Raw genomic sequence first — 21050 nt, forward strand, 5'->3', positions numbered from 1 at the left:
TACATGACACGGTGGGGGGCGGTACATGACACGGTGGGGGGTATATCTCAGCTGACACCCAGCAGAGAGGTGACGTTGGCCCACACAGTGAAACGACAGACTTGAGAACAATGACAATTTAAGTGTTCTCCTGTGTGTCTTGTTGCATTTCAATAGAATACAGAATAAACCAAATATGTTCAGGTCTATATTTGAACACCATCCTCCTTGTACTGTTTTCTAAATAAATATCATGTTTTTTATATTTTCTTATATTATATAAATAAATATTAAAAAACTGCGTCGAGAACAAGCAGAGTACTAGTGATGGGAAGTTTGGCTCGTTCAGTCGACTCGTTCAGTCGGCTCGTTCAGTCGTCCAGTCGTCCAGTCGGCTCGTTCAGTCGTCCAGTCGGCTCGTTCAGTCGTCCAGTCGACTCGTTCAGTCGTCCAGTAGACTCGTTCAGTCGTCCAGTCGACTCGTTCAGTCCGCCAGTCGACTCGTTCAGTCGTCCAGTCGACTCGTTCAGTCGTCCAGTCGACTCGTTCAGTCGTCCAGTCGACTCGTTCAGTCGTCCAGTCGGCTCGTTCAGTCGGCCAGTCGACTCGTCCAGTCGACTCATTCAGTCGGCCAGTCGGCTCGTTCAGTCGGCCAGTCGACTTCGTTCAGTCAAAAAAGTGAATCTTCCGACTCATTTCGTTCATTTGATTCAAACCAAAATCCCTCAACTCAACAGTTTTTAATGAAGTCAGCAACTCTGATACCAAAGTCATAAAAAAATATATATTTTCTTTTGAATCACATTGGGAGAGAGAGAGAGCGGATCACACACTTACAGTTTATGGTAGCAAGGTATACTGTAAAACTCACACCATGTCATACACATATTGGCTTCAGATGGGTACGTTTGCGGTAGTTGAAGAAGTCTACATATTGTGAAGTATTGGGAGAGACAGAAATGCTCTCACACACACAGCTTGCAGAGGTCTACTACTGTACAACTCTCACACATAGCATGCAGAGGTCTACTACTGTACAACTCTCACACACAGCTTGCAGAGGTCTACTACTGTACAACTCTCACACACAGCTTGCAGAGGTCTACTACTGTACAACTCTCACACATACAGCTTGCAGAGGTCTACTACTGTACAACTCTCACACATAGCATGCAGAGGTCTACTACTGTACAACTCTCACACATAGCATGCAGAGGTCTACTACTGTACAACTCTCACACATAGCTTGCAGAGGTCTACTACTGTACAACTCTCACACATAGCATGCAGAGGTCTACTACTGTACAACTCTCACACATAGCTTGCATATCAAAGTATTTAGGCACGATCATTGATGATCAGGGGCTGAGTCACTGGCTTACTGGGGCTCTCTCATGCTGTCCCTGGAAGGGGTGCGTCACCTGAGTGGGTTGATTCACTGATGTGGTCATCCTGTCTGGGTTGGCGCCCCCCCTTGGGTTGTGCCATGGCGGAGATCTTTGTGGGCTATACTCAGCCTTGTCTCAGGATGGTAAGTTGGTGGTTGAAGATATCCCTCTAGTGGTGTGGGAGCTGTGCTTTGGCAAAGTGGGTGGGGTTATATCCTTCCTGTTTGGCCCTGTCCGGGGGTGTCCTCGGATGGGGCCACAGTGTCTCCTGACCCCTCCTGTCTCAGCCTCCAGTATTTATGCTGCAGTAGTTTATGTGTCGGGGGGCTAGGGTCAGTTTGTTATATCTGGAGTACTTCTCCTGTCCTATTCGGTGTCCTGTGTGAATCTAAGTGTGCGTTCTCTAATTCTCTCCTTCTCTCTTTCTTTCTCTCTCTCGGAGGACCTGAGCCCTAGGACCATGCCCCAGGACTACCTGACATGATGACTCCTTGCTGTCCCCAGTCCACCTGGCCGTGCTGCTGCTCCAGTTTCAACTGACCTGAGCCCTAGGACCATGCCCCAGGACTACCTGACATGATGACTCCTTGCTGTCCCCAGTCCACCTGACCGTGCTGCTGCTCCAGTTTAAATTGTTCTGCCTTATTATTATTCGACCATGCTGGTAATTTATGAACATTTGAACATCTTGGCCATGTTCTGTTATAATCTCCACCCGGCACAGCCAGAAGAGGACTGGCCACCCCACATAGCCTGGTTCCTCTCTAGGTTTCTTCCTAGGTTTTGGCCTTTCTAGGGAGTTTTTCCTAGCCACCGTGCTTCTACACCTGCATTGCTTGCTGTTTGTGGTTTTAGGCTGGGTTTCTGTACAGCACTTTGAGATATCAGCTGATGTACGAAGGGCTATATAAATAAATTTGATTTGATGATGATCATACTGACCCGGAAGTATTGGTTAGCATTTATTTTGTAGTTCACATCACAGTCACTGAAAATGGAGAGGGAAAGGGCAGGCAAGGCTCAGTTAATCTGATTTTGTTAATCTAAACACAAATAATTTATCTAAGTGATTGACAGTATACAAGATATGTTGCATGTTGACTAACCAATCGCAGTGAAAGTAGATTAAATCGAGTCATGATCCATTTCATATTTCAGGTAAAATGACTAATTAGTAGATTGGCTTTGACGTTGTTGGTTGGTTAGCAAGCGAAACTTGACGCCTCACACATCGTTCACTTTTGGGTTAAAACTGGCCCAGCCACTTGGTAGCTAGCGGTCTTTAGTTCAAATAAAGCAACATTATGTATTGATATTAAAGTGCAATTGTAAACTATAAAATATAAACCCATAGTGATATCGGTAAGAAGCTATGAATGAGGTACAATGACGTGTGTGTATATATATATCATTGATTAGGGTTTTGGCCGGCGGTAGTCCGTCATTGTAAATATGAATTTGTTCTTAACAGATTGTTCTTAACTGACTTGCCTAGTTAAATAAAGGTTAAATAAAAATAAAATGGATGAGGTCCCAGGTTGAGGGTTCTCGGTTGAACGTGGACGCGCATCGGATTATTCCGTGCACTTTGAAACCCACTCTCATAGTGACGTACAGCACCACCCCGGGCGACGTGGCGTGAAGAGTCCTGTGACCGAATTTCTGTCTTCCTGCTGTCAGAGGGGCAGCAAATATTATAGATATACTGACAAGATTTACATGTCTCTCCGCCCTGACAATGGGAGTCGTTGTCCACAAAGCGGCACGGCGGGCTAGCTCCCCCGTTTTATATATTTGGGTTCTTGAAGTCAAACAACTGTATTCAATGGAGAGAGATGCTATGCTCTCAGCAAGACAACTCCAATATAAAGTGTTTTTCGTCTCAAAGTTGCCGGGATGTCGCGTGTCCTACTTATATCAGTACACTCGTAACAATTTATGCATTACAACACTTCTAGTTGATCAAATTAACCTCATGTAGCAAATAAGCCATAATGTTTTCTGGTTTATTAAATTCGACACTCATTGACCTTCATACAAACACTCATTGCTTGATGGTTGAAACAACGAAAAAACGCCACCTGCTGGAGAGAGAGAGATTTTCCGCCGAGTTGTTTCTCTCTTCCAGCAAGATAACGCAATGGAAACGCCTAAACGCAGAATGCAACACTGCTTATTACCACACGATGGCAGTATAGTTACCATACAAAAGAGGATTGCATTACACTGAACAAAAATATAAACGCAACATGTAAAGTGTTGGTCCCATGTTTCATGAGCTGAAATAAAATATCCCAGAATATTCCCACTCACAAGAAGCTTTTTTCTCTAAAATGTTTGAGCACAAATTTGTTTACATCCCAGTTAGTGAGCATTTATCCTGTGCCAAGATGATCCATCCACCTGACAGGTGATGGTGAAGCTGATTAAACAGCACAATCATTACACAGGTGCACCTTGTGCTGAGGACAATAAAAGGCCACTCTAAAATGTGCAGTTTTGTCACACAACACAATGCCACAGATGTCTCAAGTTTTGAGGGCGTGTGCAATTGGCTTGCTGACTACAGGAATGTACACCAGAGCTGTTGCCAGAGAATTGAATATTCATTTCTCTACGTACGTCCGTCCAACCGACCTCATGTGTAACCACACCAGCCCAGGACCTCCATATCCGGCTTCTTCACCTGCGGGATCGTCTGAGACCAGCCACCCGGACAGCTGATGAAACTGAGGAGTATTTCTGTCTGTAATAAAGCCCTTTTGTGGGGAAAAACTCATTCTGATTGACTGGGCCTGGCTCCCAATTGGGTGGGCCCTATGCCCACCTATGGCTGCACCACTGCCCAGTCATGTGAAATCCATAGATTAGGGCCTAATTATTTATTTAAATTGGACTGATTTCCTCATATGAACTCAGTAAAATCTTTGAAATGGTTGCGTTTATATTTTTTGTTTATATTCAGCAGCAGGATGAGCAGATGGTCATGGGGTCAGGAACATAATTATAATCATTTGTACACTGCAAATTGACCCCAAAATTACAATGTATTTGGAAAATAACAATAATTTCATACCTTGATTACATTGAAACACGATCACATAGTAGCTTTTCATTTTTTATCTGTGCGAATACTTGAAAATACATTTCCTGAATTAAATGTATTTTTTAGCTGAATTTGATGAAAACATTTTTTTTTACTAAAAACATTGAAGGGCCATAGGAAATCACTCGAGGGCCAGTGTGTTGCCGACTCCTGCCATACACCATTTTCATTAGGAGGGGAAAGGGGAAACAGAATGGTCTCCCATTCACTATACCATTTCTTTATTGGAGCTTTGAATGTACCTGATGACCAACAAACTGTAGATTATGACATTTATTTGTAAAAATGTAACAAACTCCAGAAAACTATTTAACTGACCCCCAATACAAAACAAAAGAAATAAAACCACGAACAATATTTTTTTATTAAGAGGTGGTTGATGGGTAACTAAACAATAACACACATCTGGTCTGTGTATATATACTGGGCCTTCAGAACACACATCTGGGTCTGTGTATATATACTGGGCCTTCAGAACACACATCTGGGTCTGTGTGTATATACTGGGCCTTCAGAACACACATCTGGGTCTGTGTATACATACTGGGCCTTCAGAACACACATCTGGGTCTGTGTGTATATACTGGGCCTTCAGAACACACATCTGGGTCTGTGTATATATACTGGGCCTTCAGAACACACATCTGGGTCTGTGTATATATACTGGGCCTTCAGAACACACATCTGGGTCTGTGTATATATACTGGGCCTTCAGAACACACATCTGGGTCTGTGTGTATATACTGGGCCTTCAGAACACACATCTGGTCTGTGTATATATACTGGGCCTTCAGAACACACATCTGGGTCTGTGTATATATACTGGGCCTTCAGAACACACATCTGGGTCTGTGTATATATACTGGGCCTTCAGAACACACATCTGGGTCTGTGTATATATACTGGGCCTTCAGAACACACATCTGGGTCTGTGTATATATACTGGGCCTTCAGAACACACATCTGGGTCTGTGTGTATATACTGGGCCTTCAGAACACACATCTGGGTCTGTGTATATATACTGGGCCTTCAGAACACACATCTGGGTCTGTGTATATATACTGGGCCTTCAGAACACACATCTGGGTCTGTGTATATATACTGGGCCTTCAGAACACACATCTGGGTCTGTGTATATATACTGGGCCTTCAGAACACACATCTGGGTCTGTGTATATATACTGGGCCTTCAGAACACACATCTGGGTCTGTGTATATATACTGGGCCTTCAGAACACACATCTGGGTCTGTGTATATATACTGGGCCTTCAGAACACACATCTGGGTCTGTGTATATATACTGGGCCTTCAGAACACACTTGAGTCAAGACATTTCAGCTCCCCCTCAATTCATCGGGGCATGGACTCGTTCCACAGGGATGCTGGCCCATGTTGACTCCAATGCTTCCCACAATTGTGTCAAATTAGCTGGATGTCCTTCGGGTGGTGGATCATTCTTGGAGACACACAGGAAAATGTTGTCAAAAAAGAAAGCTGTATTGCAGTTCTTGACACAAACCGGTTTCTGGCATCTACACCCCCTTCAAAGGCACTTCAATCTGTTATCTTGCCCATCCACCCTCTGAACAGCACACTTACCCAAGCCATGTCCGAAGGCTTATGATTATATATTTTTAAATCCTTGTTTAACTGGTCTCCTCCCCTTCATCAATAAGGGATCAGAGCTTTCACCTGGTCAGTCTGTGATGGAAAGAGTAGGTGTTCTTAATGTTTCATACACACAATATTGTTTGTAAAGTCAATCATTTGAGGACAATCTAAAAGAGTCAGACATAAAGACATGAACACAGTCAGTTTTATTTTTCAATTTCCAAAGAGTGTACATTTCATACATACATTCTAGTTTGCTGTGTTACTCCTGCAGTCCACTCCTCAAAACCATAGTCCTGCACTGCATGGCCATCTCGCCCTTCTACACTCCTAAAACACTGTGTTCTGCCCCATTTGGCATCTTATGACAGACAGTCATGCAGAAACTTCAGCAACTTAAGAATAATCACTATTGCTTTTGATAATATACAGTGGCTAGAAAACAAATAGAATCCAGTCTATGGCCTCTACCTTTCCTCAGCAAAACCAGGTACACCATTTAACTCTTGAAAAAAAAAAAAATATATATATATATATATAATAATGTAATCCTAATATGACAAATTACTCCCAACAGAAGAGGAATCATTATTTGAGTCGGTCAATATCTTGATTACATCTTAAGTTATGACACAGGAGGGGGTAGACTAGATGGAAAGAGCCACTATGGTAATTCCTATTATACAGTTGGTTCAGAAATCCCTATTGTGAAGAGAGTCTAGCCTGCCCATGATAGACAACATTCACATGCAGTTAGTTAAGTATTTTCAGCTTTCAGTCTGTAGTGATTGAGCATCCATAGCAACCATTGTTTGCCATAGTTCTAGAACTTAAAATTCCAGTCAATGAGAATAGACCTAACAACCAAACACCTAAAATTGCACTTGACAACGAGTGTTAGTGAATCTAGCATCACGGTTTGTTAAATTAAAATAGTTTGGGAAAGAATCTTGCTTTAAGGCTGGTAACCAGTTGTATAAGAGCAATAAATCTAGAGCCCATGCGTTATATATATATATTTTTTTAAATCATGGCTGTAGTGGGCTACACCCCTCAGCATCACCTTGTGGCTCGCTTTACTGAACACAAGTCCTTTACAGTTTGTTCTGACCATCAAGGTTTTAGTTTAACATCCCTGTGACAACACAGTATCCTGAGCCTTTACAGGGGTCTGCATGGAGGTTAACATGAGCGTACTATGGGATTGTGGCTATTATGACGCTGTAGGATTCAACCTCCAAGCACCAACCCTGTTACAGGCCAGTGGGGTGAACTCTTTCCTATGTTCAGATCTAGGATCAGCTCCCCTTTTCCCAATCCTAAACATTAGCATTTGTGGGGGGAGGATTCAAAACTGACCCATGATCAGCATCTAGGGGCAACGTCACAAGACGCCGTCATTCACAGTTCTGACAACGGGCTCATGTTGGCGTATAGCAGAGCCAACACCCAAGCAGTAGTGGAGGGTATACGCAGGTCCAAACCGTAAACCCATTTTTATGGGCATTGCCTATACTCACTTCTTAAATCGCCACAATGCTTATCAAAGTAGTGGAGGTATACGCCGTATCAATTAATAAGGCTGATAGATCAGAACGTTTAGATTCATTTTATTATTTCGTCACATTGTCGGTGCGTCAACATGCACACTGCCTACATGCCAAGGTTTTTAAAAAAAACAAAACAATTGGCAGGAAATCACCAATCTAAAAATGCACATGCACACGTTTTTCAGGGACAGAAATATCTGTTCAAATTTTGCCTATATCATGGGTTGCTAATATAACTAACTAATGGATCTTGTCTGCTGGACAAACAAAAACAAATCCAATAGAACCCAATTATTTCCTCCATGTTTCTATGGGATTGTGGCTAGTGTTAGTCAAAGACATGCCTCATAATATGAAGTAAAATGTCCAGGTAGCAAACAATTAAAGAGGGGGGGGGAAACTATATCGATGCTGATGACAGGCCCCCCAACAATCTCCTGGTAGATGGAAAGATATGGTTCACAAAAAACCATCTAGCTAGCTATGCCTCCCTGGCAGAAGGAGATCAAGCCAGGGGCCTACAGAAACAGCACTAACCAAACAGTGCTAGGTGCCTGAGCATTCATTAAGAGGTTAGCTACACTCAAATCTACATTTTAGATTCCTCCTCCCCCCCCCCCCCCCCAGACCCCAAAAGTAGTCTTTGATGTGGTTTAAGCATTGTTCTATTAAAAGGTGCAGGAAGGGGGGGGGGGTATATGAAATAGTGGGCCTACTATTAGCCTACTTCTACAATAACACTTAGGTTAGCCTGACTGAAAGACCAATATGGGTTTCATCATTTTAGGTCATTCAGAGTGTAGGTCACCGTTTCTCATAGAATTTCACACAGGGTGCCTTTCCTTCACCAGGAGGGCAGTTTTGCAAAATTACAGTGTACCCACTAAATCAGACACCACTCTACCAGAGGGAGAAAACTGAATCCAAAAACCAAAATCTTCATAAAAATCAGAGTAGTAAAACAAAAACGCTCAGTGATCGGACAATTCATCATGAAAAAAAAAAAAACTTTTAAAATGTCTCAAAAAATCCAGGGAATAAAAGTTGAAAAATCAAACATTTGAAAAAGTGGTATAGCAGTGTGAAAGAAAATATATATTTTGTCAAACTTGATTCCTTGTCAGTGCAAAGAGAAGCCTCGGCGTCTCAGACCCTTCCTGTGTGGAGGCACAGCAACCTGATCCGAACGAGGTATTCATTCAGAAAGAGCCGTCTAGTTGAAGTGACACACGCTCTCCATTGCCATCAGGATACTGAACAGGGCGACAAACATTGACATGATTAGTCTATGGAAGTAGATCCCTTGGAAATTAAAAACGAAATATATACACACATACACTGCTAAAAAAATAAAGGGAACACTTAAACAACACAATGTAACTCCAAGTCAATCACACACATATATATATATATATACACACACACACACACACATCTGTCCCAATAATGGGACGTGCTCATTATACACTGCTCAACAAAATAAAGGGAACACTTAAAACAACACAATGTAACTCCAAGTCAATCACACTTCTGTGAAATCAAACTGTCCACTTAGGAAGCAACACTGATTGACAATACATTTCACATGCTGTTGTGCAAATGGAATAGACAACAGGTGGAAATTATAGGCAATTAGCAAGACACCCCCAATAAAAGAGTGGTTCTGCAGGTGGTGACCAGACTTCTCAGTTCCTATGCTTCCTGGCTGATGTTTTGGTCACTTTCACTCTAGTGGTAGCATGAGACAGAGTCTACAACCCACACAAGTGGCTCAGGTAGTGCAGCTCATCCAGGATGGCACATCAATGCGAGCTGTGGCAAGAAGGTTTGCTATGTCTGTCAGTGTAGTGTCCAGAGCATGGAGACAGGCCAGTACATCAGGAGACGTGGAGGAGGCTGTAGGAGGGCAACAACCCAGCAGCAGGACCACTACCTCCGCATTTGTGCAAGGAGGAGCACTGCCAGAGCCCTGCAAAATGACCTCCAGCAGGCCACAAATGTGCATGCGTCTGCTCAAACGGTCAGAAACAGACTCCATGAGGGTGGTATGAGGGTCCGACGTCCACAGGTGGGGGTTGTGCTTACAGCCCAACACCGTGCAGGACGTTTGGCATTTGCCAGAGAACACCAAGATTGGCAAATTCACCACTGGCGCCCTGTGCTCTTCACAGATGAAAGCAGGTTCACACTGAGCACATGTGACAGAGTCTGGAGACGCCGTGGAGAACGTTCTGCTGCCTGCAACATCCTCCAGCATGACCGGTTTGGCGGTGGGTCAGTCATGGTGTGGGGTGGCATTTCTTTGGGGGGCCGCACAGCCCTCCATGTGCTCGCCAGAGGTAGCCTGACTGCCATTAGATACCGAGATGAGATCCTCAGACCCCTTGTGAGACCATATGCTGGTGCGGTTGGCCCTGGGTTCCTCCTAATGCAAGACAATGCTAGACCTCATGTGGCTGGAGTGTGTCAGCAGTTCCTGCAAGAGGAAGGAATTGATGCTATGGACTGGCCCGCCCATTCCCTAGACCTGAATCCAATTGAGCACGTCTCGCTCCATCCACCAACGCCACGTTGCACAACAGACTGTCCAGGAGTTGGCGGATGCTTTAGTTCAGATCTGGGAGGAGATCCCTCAGTAGACCATCCGCCACCTCATCAGGTGTATAATAATTGAATATACCAAATATTACTGCGTTTGCCTTTTGGATTTAACAACGCATCTTGACATTGATAGTGTTAAAGTAGAAGTACTCATTATTCACCATTCAGCCTACAAGTATCCACACTTCACCAATTTCCTTTAAAAAACATAAATGCACTGTAATTTAATCTTTAAAACTGCAGTGTCCCTTCTTCCTCATGGAAAAATGTGTATAAATTGCAGCATTTTCTCTGATGCTAAGAGATGGGCCTGTAAAAATGTTCCTTCCCTGGGCCAGAGGCTTGGTTCGTCTGGCAAAACACAGCCAAAGTCATAGACTGCCTTGAACTCCTTGTATACACATTTATAAAAATGATTTTTTAAATATTTTTTTAATATTCTGATCATTGGGTCCCTGAAATTTGCAATCACAGAAAAAGAGTTCCCCAGGTCCACAGAAAACAGTTTGAGAACCCCTTCCCTGTAGAGGGAGACATTTGACTCAGCCTTGGGACTGGTACCTTTCTGTTGCGTATCCTCCCTCACACAGGTTGACCAGGGCATACAGGTGTCGCAGAGCATATTCATACTGCAACACAAGAACGAACATCACAACTTTTATATACACCGTTCTGAGTCATACTGGGGGGTGGGGACGACTTACAGTACACCATTCTCTGAGCCAAACTGGGGGGGGAACGACTTACAGTACACCATTCTCTGAGCCAAACGACTTACAGTACACTGTTCTCTGAGCCATACTGGGGGGGGGGGGGGGGGGGGACTTACAGTACACCGTTCTCTGAGCCATACTGGGGGGGGGACTTACAGTACACCGTTCTCTGAGCCACACTGGGGGGGGACTTACAGTACACCGTTCTCTGAGCCACACTGGGGGGGGACTTACAGTACACCGTTCTCTGAGCCACACTGGGGGGGGACTTACAGTACACCGTTCTCTGAGCCACACTGGGGGGGGACTTACAGTACACCGTTCTCTGAGCCATACTGGGGGGGGACTTACAGTACACCGTTCTCTGAGCCATACTGGGGGAAGAGACTTACAGTACACTGTTCTCTTCCCCCGCCAAACTGGGGGGGGGGACTTACAGTACACCGTTCTCTTCCCCCGCCAAACTGGGGGGGGGACTTACAGTACACCGTTCTGAGCCAAACTGGGGGGGGGGGGGGGAACTTACAGTACACCGTTCTCTGAGCCATACTGGGGGGGACTTACAGTACACCGTTCTCTGAGCCATACTGGGGGGGGGGGGGGGGTCTGAGTTTAACAGTAGACATGTCTAAAAATATGCTTTTGACGGTTGTGAGTTTCTTACTCAGCGACATATTTATGTTATTCAGTCTCTGTAGTACATGGGTAGCAGTCTGGGAAAGAGAAGTAGATCGACGCAACAGAGACAGGAACCGACAGTACCACAAACCAACTGGGGGACAAACCCTGAAATAAATGAAGGCTTAAATGATGGTGTGTCGGACTTGTGTATGCAAATGGGGGTCAATAGTGCCATTGTATCTGTCACTTTTCAAATAAATTATTCCACTTTTTTTTTTTTAAAGAGAGTTCTGTGCTGGGGCCGTGTCATAGATGGTACCATGGACCGCTCTAGGTTGAGTTCCTGTGAAGTGACCACTGTTGATGTAAAAAAAAAATATATATATATATATATATATATTAAACTGGTCTATTAAATACATTTGTCAGAAAGGACTGTACCTCAGTGATATGCCAGTTGAAGCATCGTATCTTGTAGTGGTTAACAGCAGCCTGGTAGCATTGATGCTGAGTCAGATCCAGCTTGGCACTCAGGATCCTCTGGGTCATGATCTCCTCTCCTGTCACCGTCTCTACCACCCTGCGCATGGTCTCTGCCAGCAGCTCACGCACCTAGTGGGGAAAATGCATTAAAAAAATATATATTTTTAAAATCACCACAGTTCTCCAAGTTCTTATGAACTGACAGAAGCACCTGATGATAAAGTCTGGGTCATGTTCATTAGACACGACCAGAGCGAAACCGTCTGAACTTCATTGAAGAACACTTGTTTTCAGTTTGTTACGGTGTTCCCAATTGAATACATCCCAGGTTCATTCGGGGGGAAAAAAAAAATGCATATTTTATAAGAAAAAAAAGAAGGTACACACGTTTCCTGTCCGTTACCTTGAGGTCTGACGTAATCTGGCTGAAGTATTTCTTGGTTGCAGAGAGGTCATTAGTCCTCATCAGTTTCCTCTTTAGGATGGCCAGGGGTACATCAGGGCTAGGGGTCAGGTCTGGGTCCTCTACGGGCTGCAGGGTCATGGGGGGGGCAGGCTTGGCATTGACATTACCTTGGAAGGCTACCACCTTCATATGGGCCAGAGTCTGGAGAACAGAGAACTACAGTTAGCTAACCTCCGTCATACGGGTCAGAGTCTAGAGAACACGTTACCGTCTCGTTCATGAAATCGTCTATTGGAACATAAACATTAGCCATCTGAACAGAAGTGAGGAAGTAGGGGGTTTGTTAATCCTCTTTTACATCTAAATCTTAACAGATAAACCCATTTCACGATAACGTCACGAGACTCCTCGACTGACCGTTGCAACAGGAATTCGCTAGGTGTTCCCTCTGAATCCCTCACCTTGTTCCCAAACTGCATCACGTGGCTGGTGTTGGTGTGGCTCCTTACGATCTTGAACTGTTTAATCAGAGTCTCTTTGCTCAGGTCCTCCTGGGACAACAGTCGGGGGAAAGACACAACAGTCGGGGGAAAGACACAACAGTCGGGGGAAAGACACAATTTTACAAAGAGAAAGTGAGTATATGACCATTATTTTGAGATAAAAAACATCGGAGCAACGGCTATATACAACATTTCAACAGCAGTCATGTCCTTCACAGAAACACAAAAATCGGTAAAGATTTGTGGTTAAATCGAGTACATCGTTTCTGTACCAGACTCACCACATCAGAGTCCTCCAGCCAGTTGACGCTGTACCAGTCCCCCAGGTATGTCTCCCGCTTATCGTCATAGTAACAGGCATAGGACGACTCATGAGAGTTGGCTGCTGTGGTGGCATACACTGAAGGAGAGAGAGCGAGAGAGAGAGATTCAGACAGTGAGAACGTTAAAACAGGGTCTATGGATCCAGGATACCGCTTATACACGATCGCAATTGGAAATCTATAGCTTGATTGATTATACACAACAAAATATACATGTTTTAAAAATGGTAAAGAAACACCCTCATCATGGTTTAATGTCGTACGGTAGACTATGAAGACTTCGGCCTGTGGGTAACAATACAACATTATGGGATGTCGGTCACTCAAGGCCAGCGGCGTAAAGTCCCCACGGCCAGCGCCGTAAAGTCCTTAAGTCAAAATACTACTTAAGTTTTTTTTTTGTGGGGGGGGGGGGGGGGGGGGGGGGGGTTCTTCCCCTGACACCATGTACTTGTTACAGTTTGAATGCTTAGCAGGAGAGGAAAATGGTCTAGTATGAAACAAGTCATCAAGAGAACGTCGCTGGTCATACTGCCTCTGATCTGGCAGAATCACTAAACACATGCTTCGTTGGTAAGTGATGTCTGAGGGTTGCAGCATGCCCCTGGCTATCTGTAAATAATATATAATATAAAGAACAGTGCCGGCAGGTTTACTTAATATAAAGCAATTTACATGCTAAAATATATTTAAATATTTACATTTGATACTTAAGTACATTTAAAACCAAATACTTTTACTCAAGTAGGATTTTACTGGGTGACTTTTACTTATGTCATTTTCTATTAAGGCATATTTACCTTGACTTAAGTATGAGATTTGGGTACTTTTTCCACCACTGCTTGAGACTAGGCTCTGGTCCAGACAGTAGACTAGGGAGACAAGGAGCCACATGGCCCGTGGAGCAGAGCATGACAATAACTAAGGGTCTGACACAGACCATCTCTCCTTAAGGTCTTTTCACACAGTGACAATAAACAACTCCAACAGAATGTTGCTGTCATCTGCTTGTATAAAGACTTACGTACACGTGACCCCGGTTCTACTTAATTGGCCATCTGAACAGACCATTACCAAGGGCTGATTTTGGGAAGTAGGTTGAAATTGCCCCTAGACGCTGATCTTGGGTCAGTTTTGCATTTCCCCTACTAATGGTTAAAGTTAAGATTGGGAGAGCTGATCCTAGGGGAAAGTTCAGAGCATGATTTAGTGAGCAGCCAAAAACAGGCCTGTTCAGGAAGACATTAACCTGTATGGGAGTTGTCAGACTTACTGGATCAGCTTTACATTTTTGAAGATAAATTGATGGAACCGCCAATGTAATTGTCAGCATCATTTCCAGTGTCACATCAGAATTAGAGATTTATCCACGTTTCTCAAACGTCAAAATGTCAGTGTTTAAGATTGCGCTTAGGCATTAACTCAATGTTTTAAGGTTAGGTATTAACTTTCAAATGGTTAAAAAATAAAAACAACTTTCCATTATTGGAGGGAAACATGCAACCTTTGGTGCCAGATGCTCACCGAAATCTACTTGAAGGTAACAGCGCTCAATGCTGCCCCTAGTGGCCGGTTTCCACATCATCTCCCGACAAGGACGTCAAATATTGACTTGTACCACTGGTGACCTGGCTGGTCAAAGAGCGGTCAAGAGTATCTTGAACACACCCCCCCCGATACCGTTAATGATTAACCCGTTCTTTACTATCAGCGTTTCAGGATAGTTCCCTGTGATTCGAGTCACAGGGAGATTGAAGCGCAGCGTAACTCACCATCGATGTCAGCAGGCAGCTTGGTCATCATTGATCCCGACTCACAGGCCTCGATATAGAACACCAACTGTGAGAGCAGAGAAGATCAATGAAAAACAACAAGTCCAGTCAGTCAGGGAAACTATCATCCGGTCTATCAACTCTAAATAATTGGTCTTTAAAATATATATATATATATAATTTTTTTTTTAAACTATATTATTTAAATCAACATGTGATTGGCGCTCCACATCCACAAACAATAACAGGTTTAACTTCCGCACCTTCCCGTATTTCTTGTTCTCATGCATGTTGTTGATGGCATCCATGAGGTCGGCAACATGAAGCTGTAGAAAACAAACATTTCATAAATATAGTTTCATTTCTGTTTTTCTTTCAGTACATTAACTTTAAAACAAAAGAGGCACTAGACCCCATGAGGTAGAGCCACAAGAGTCAGTCACAAGATCCTAGGTTGCCCAAGGCATTGTGGGAGGAGTACTCCTTGTCTTGTTCAGTGACTCAGTCTCTGCCACAACTTTTCTGCTGAGTGACAGAACATAAGGTTTATTCAACCAGGCTTAAAATATGATAATTTGTTTTTATCATCATAACCCTAACTCATAAACTGTTCTGAATGTTAGTTGAAACACATGGCAGCTTTCTATTTCACAGAGAGCAGACCTAGGTCATTCATCCAGCCATCCATGGATAGAAAAGGAAGGCACTGTCTGAAATCACATCCTTTTGGCCAGAACAAGCAAGGTGTTCAGAAAAAACGAGCAGAGCAGTAGCTGGGAACACAGCAAGGTGTTCCCAAAAGAAAATAAATAACCCCTGGTAGATGAGCAGGAAGTGTAAAACTGCTTACGTCGTCATTGGGGAAGGCCAGCAGTCCAGGAGCTCCATGATCAGTGAAGTACACAAACACATGATCGTTGGGACCGCTGCCAACAGGAAGTAAAAAAAAAAAATTAAGTTGATAAGCCAGGTGTTTTTCAATAGAACTGAAAGATTATGACACAATCTCCATTTTCAAGCTGTGAGTCTGTTTTTCCAGGGAAGGTTCTCAATGGAACAGTGTCAAGAAACTGGATAACAATACGTTGTTGTAACAATGATTTTTCATTTCATTTTAGAAGAATACCTTAAAAAGTTCTGGAATAACTTCCACCCTACTGTGGTAATCCTATGATATATATTACAACCTGCCCCCCCCACCAATCACTTGCCTCTTCAGCACTTTCCCAGAACCCCCCTTAGTATTGGCTGAGTCACCCTTCAGCACAGCCAGGAAGTTGTCAGCGGTAACAGCCTGTAAGGTACACAGTCAGAGAACAGGCACTGACAGTTTCCTGACTTGAGATCCATGTTTACAACTTGAAACAGTACTGTATAAAGCATTGATTGTTGTGATGAAATTAGCACTGACGTTTTTAAAAAGTACATAGATTTTTTTTAAAGCATTTGAAATGTTCCATTTTCCTTCCACTCACGTCTCCAGTGTAGTCTTTGGGGACTCCCTTGTAGACGTCTGTCCCATTGGGTCGGTTGATCACCACCCCTGGGGTGGGGTTTCTGAAAAGCAAAGAGGGTAGATAATCAGATACGTGCCTGGAGGAAACAGGCCATACAATTTATTATATGACCAAAAAAAAAAAAGGCATTTTACGCCACCCAACAGCTAATAACATCTACCCTGTGCTTGTGCGTTTGAGAACTGAGCAGAAGACATTTCTGATATAACAGTTCGACAAATACAAAATGTTGCAGTCTACAGTCTTGGCAAGACATGCATTCTATCACAATACACATTAGCACGAATATAATGGCATTCAGTGGGTGACAGTTTGGAATTGTCACAAGGCAATGACAAAAAGGGTTCTTTATTAAAACCCCAGTATCACTTCCTCTACCCTCCAATGACAGGAATCACATCATCATCTATTCCTACAGTAGTCAAATTCAAACACATTCAGATACTGAAAAAGATTGTTTCACACAAAAACCTAAGTGTCACATGATTGTTTGTTTTTAAGTGTAACTTGGAAGAGTACATCCCAGCAGCAACTCAATGCAGGAAAATATTACAGGACCAATGAAAACATTGTTGTACAATAAAACAAAATATGAGAACATTCGATTTTTACCTAGATTAAGACACAGCCCGTGTCAAAGTAGGTCAATATGACCATCTAGTGATTACAGTAAGACAAGCACAATTTCAAATGTGTGTCAGTCATTGACATGAGCGGTTCCAATACCTGCGTATGAATTAACCAATGGCTGATGTTGCTACTAGCTACTGGACATGAGAGAACATTCTCCTCATTAGAGAATTGTCTTCCATCTTAAACCCTGAACCTCATGGCCTATCCCGGGCACCATAATTCCCAGCTAAATTAGATCCTTGTGACCGAAGAGTCAATGGTGTCTCAGTGAGCCTCTAAAACAGCCCACCTTCCAAATGCTACACTACTCCATTTTATTGTGCATAACCTTTGACCAGAGTCCATAGGGCTCTGGTTAAAACTAGTGCACTTGTATAGGGAATAGGGCACCTATTGAGAAACACTTAACACAGTTTACTGGATGGTGTGTCTGGCAGCAAGTGAGTTTAGAATTGCTTATAAAATTGTACCTTTATTTAACTAGGCAAGTCAGTTAAGAAAATTAATTCTTATTTAGAATGATGGTCTACCCCGGACGACGCTGGACAAATTGTGCGCCGCCCTACGGGACTCCCAATCACAGCCGGATGTGATTCAGCCTGGACTCGAACCAGGGATTGTAGCGACACTTCTTGCACAGAGATGCAGTGCCTTAGAACGCTGCGAGAGCCCGAGTGGAGCATATAACCACAGAGCCTGGCTGCCGCCTGTTTGCCACAGCACTATGAGGAGATGTTTTAGGCCCATCGTACACCCAACACAAGGATAACATATGCTCTGCTCTCATCTCAGGAATGCAAATATTGCAGAGCCAACCCATAATAAAAGACTGAAGCTGGCTAAATCTGAAGAGTAGATTGGAGCGTCGTCATTTATAATCCTGGAACAGACCATGTGTAGTCCGTCATGACAATATATAATGGATTACAGCAACCCTTGTTAAAAGGTGAAGACCTAAGCAGACAACAGAAATAGAATACTCACTGCTCATTGGTCGCCAGGTCATCATACATCATCACGACAATTTGCTCGTCAGGAATGCCATTCTTGTGGACGATCTGGTACGCGTGGCAGGCGTCAGCCTAGGGAGGGGGAGGGCACGAAGTAAACTAATCGTGTAATGTAAGGCAACATGTCACCCCCACTAATCACACGGTCAGATTAATTCAGGGGGAGGAGTCCGAATGCATTACATCACTTTACAGAGCAGTAGCTGGGAACACAGTCAGTCAACTGCTAAATACAGAGCAGTAGCTGGGAACAGTCAGTCAACTGCTAAATACAGAGCAGTAGCTGGGAACAGTCAGTCAACTGCTAAATACAGAGCAGTAGCTGGGAACAGTCAGTCAACTGCTAAATACAGAGCAGTAGCTGGGAACAGTCAGTCAACTGCTAAATACAGAGCAGTAGCTGGGAACAGTCAGTCAACTGCTAAATACAGAGCAGTAGCTGGGAACAGTCAGTCAACTGCTAAATACAGAGCAGTAGCTGGGAACAGTCAGTCAACTGCTAAATACAGAGCAGTAGCTGGGAACAGTCAGTCAACTGCTAAATACAGAGCAGTAGCTGGGAACAGTCAGTCAACTGCTAAATACAGAGCAGTAGCTGGGAACAGTCAGTCAACTGCTAAATACAGAGCAGTAGCTGGGAACAGTCAGTCAACTGCTAAATACAGAGCAGTAGCTGGGAACAGTCAGTCAACTGCTAAATACAGAGCAGTAGCTGGGAACAGTCAATCAACTGCTAAATACAGAGCAGTAGCTGGGAACACAGCCAGTCAGTCAACTGCTAAATACAGAGCAGTAGCTGGGAACACAGTCAGTCAACAAAAATCAGGTAAAACTCAAATAATCCATCACAGCATCTATCCATTTGATGATTTGGATGTGATTGAGAATGAGGGGTTATTGACTGAGAGGCACATGAGTAGGTTTACTGATTATTATTCAACTTGATCACATGCTCCCAAATACAACAGGTTTAGACCTTACTGTGAAATGCTTGCTTATTCAAGCCCTTAACCAACAGTGCAGCTCAAGAAAGAGTTCATTAAGAATATTTACCCAAAAAAATAAAAGTATTTAAAAAAAATTACAAGTACGAGGCAATGTGGGAGGGCAGGTTAGACGAGGTAATTTGTAAATGCAGGTGGGAGTGAATCACTGCTTCACAAAATGTTAAAAAGCACTAGCTACATTAGTAATATAGTGGCCAATTACAGCTATACACGTCTAGTCCCTCTTATCAATCAAATGGAATGTTACCTTTAAGTCTAGACAGATAAATTGGTAAAATACTGATATGTCCCAAATAGCCCCATTTCCCCCCCCTTCATAGTGTAATACATATGCCCTTGTCAAAAGTAGTGCACTATACAGCGAATAGGGAGCCGTTTGGGATGTAATCATGGTAAAAGATTGCACCAAATGACTCACTCAACTGATAAAGTCAAGTGTACATTAACAGATTTCCAAAATGTACCCGGTTAACTTCACTCTTACCTGGTGTCGGTAGTTGTACCAGCCATTGGAGCCAGCGACAATCACCACCCAGTTCTTCCCGTTTTCAGACTGTTGTGTGGGGAAAGCATTAGCCACAAGTCCCAGACTGAGGCCCAGAAGGGCTAGGGTCGATGTAAACATGATCCTCTGTCGTGGGAAAAGAAAAGGCATCATCACTGCATAGCAAGTTACTAGCTAGATGTTTATGTTTTTCTGCCCACACGGTCTTGAAAATGTTAAAGATTATATTAAACACTTTTGTATTAAAACATTTTTTGTCCAAAAGCTGCGACTGTTTACAGTTGCGCCAAGTAGCAAAACCAAACGTGCCGTTGTCGATCCTATGGCTGCCAACATTGGCTAGGTAAACTAAGCTGTTAGTTACACCATCCATTTACAAGAAATTAACTGAAGCAAATCTACAGTAACCCATTACAACACTGAAAATAACAACGTTAGCTACATTTGAGGTATCATCGAAAAGTAAAACATAGTTTGATTACCTTTACCTCCTTTTGTTAGTTATTAGTTGTTGTCAGGAAGACTCCGGTACCGTTTGTTGCCGTTGCGTCAGGGAGAGGATTTTTATGCAAATCACAGTATTGGAAAAAAAAAAAACAGTCAGGATTTGCTGGACAGCCAATCAGATGGCCCCAAAGCGGGGAAGGCGGGCATGATTGGATAAATGAGTCTACGTTTTAAACACATGATACAAAGTCATGTGCTGTCTCGTATTCTCTGATAAAAACATGACTTATTCCTGTTTTTGATGATACGGTCTTTTTTTCAGTGGTGGAAAAAGTACCCAATTGTCATACTTGACTAAAAGTATAGATTTCTTAATAGGAAATGACTAGGAAGTCACCCAGTAAAATCCTACTTAGAAAGTCTAAAACGTATTTGGTACTTAATTATCAAAAGTAAAAGTAAAAATAATTTTAAAAAATTGCTTATATTAAGCAAACCAGACGTTTTGTTTTTGTTATTTACAGATAGCCAGGAGCACACTCCCAACAGGCAGACATCATTTACAAACGATGCATTTGTTTAGTGAGTCAACCAGATCAGGATGACCAGGGAAGTTCTCTTGATAAGTGCGTGAATTGTACCATTTTCCTGTCCTGCTAAGCATTCAAAATGTAATGAGTACTTTGGGTGTCAGCGAAAATGTATGGAGTAAAAAGTACATTATTTTCATTAGAAATGTAGTGAGATAAAAGTAAAAGTTGTCAAAAATAGAAATAGTAAAGTACAGGTACTCCCCCAAAAACAACTTCAGTAAAAATACGTACTACTAATAAGTACTACTTAAATACTTTCCACCACTGTCTTTTTCCCCCA

The 21050-nt window shown here is 43.0% G+C and overlaps 1 protein-coding gene across 2 annotated transcripts; it reads right to left on the reverse strand.

Moving 5' to 3' along the window:
- Positions 1-6269: 6269 nt before the first annotated feature.
- LOC109882770 (legumain) lies at positions 6270-20333 on the reverse strand. Of its 2 annotated transcripts, none has more exons than XM_031787683.1 (14): positions 20213-20333; positions 19710-19856; positions 18193-18290; positions 16534-16615; positions 16270-16352; positions 15909-15984; positions 15322-15384; positions 15059-15125; positions 13245-13363; positions 12922-13011; positions 12458-12661; positions 12013-12183; positions 10799-10866; positions 6270-8889 (listed from the first exon to the last, which is right to left on the reverse strand). In XM_031787683.1, the coding sequence occupies exons 2-14, from the start codon at positions 19848-19850 to the stop codon at positions 8850-8852; spliced, it is 1302 nt and encodes a 433-aa protein (XP_031643543.1). In that variant the 5' UTR covers positions 19851-19856; positions 20213-20333; the 3' UTR covers positions 6270-8849. The 2 variants fall into 2 exon arrangements, with proteins under 2 accessions (XP_031643543.1, XP_031643544.1); XM_031787684.1 differs by having other exon boundaries at positions 20219-20296.
- Between the last annotated feature and the right edge of the window lie 717 nt (positions 20334-21050).

The sequence above is a fragment of the Oncorhynchus kisutch genome, linkage group LG14 (genome assembly GCF_002021735.2).
Source record: "Oncorhynchus kisutch isolate 150728-3 linkage group LG14, Okis_V2, whole genome shotgun sequence".
Lineage (NCBI taxonomy): Eukaryota > Metazoa > Chordata > Actinopteri > Salmoniformes > Salmonidae > Oncorhynchus > Oncorhynchus kisutch.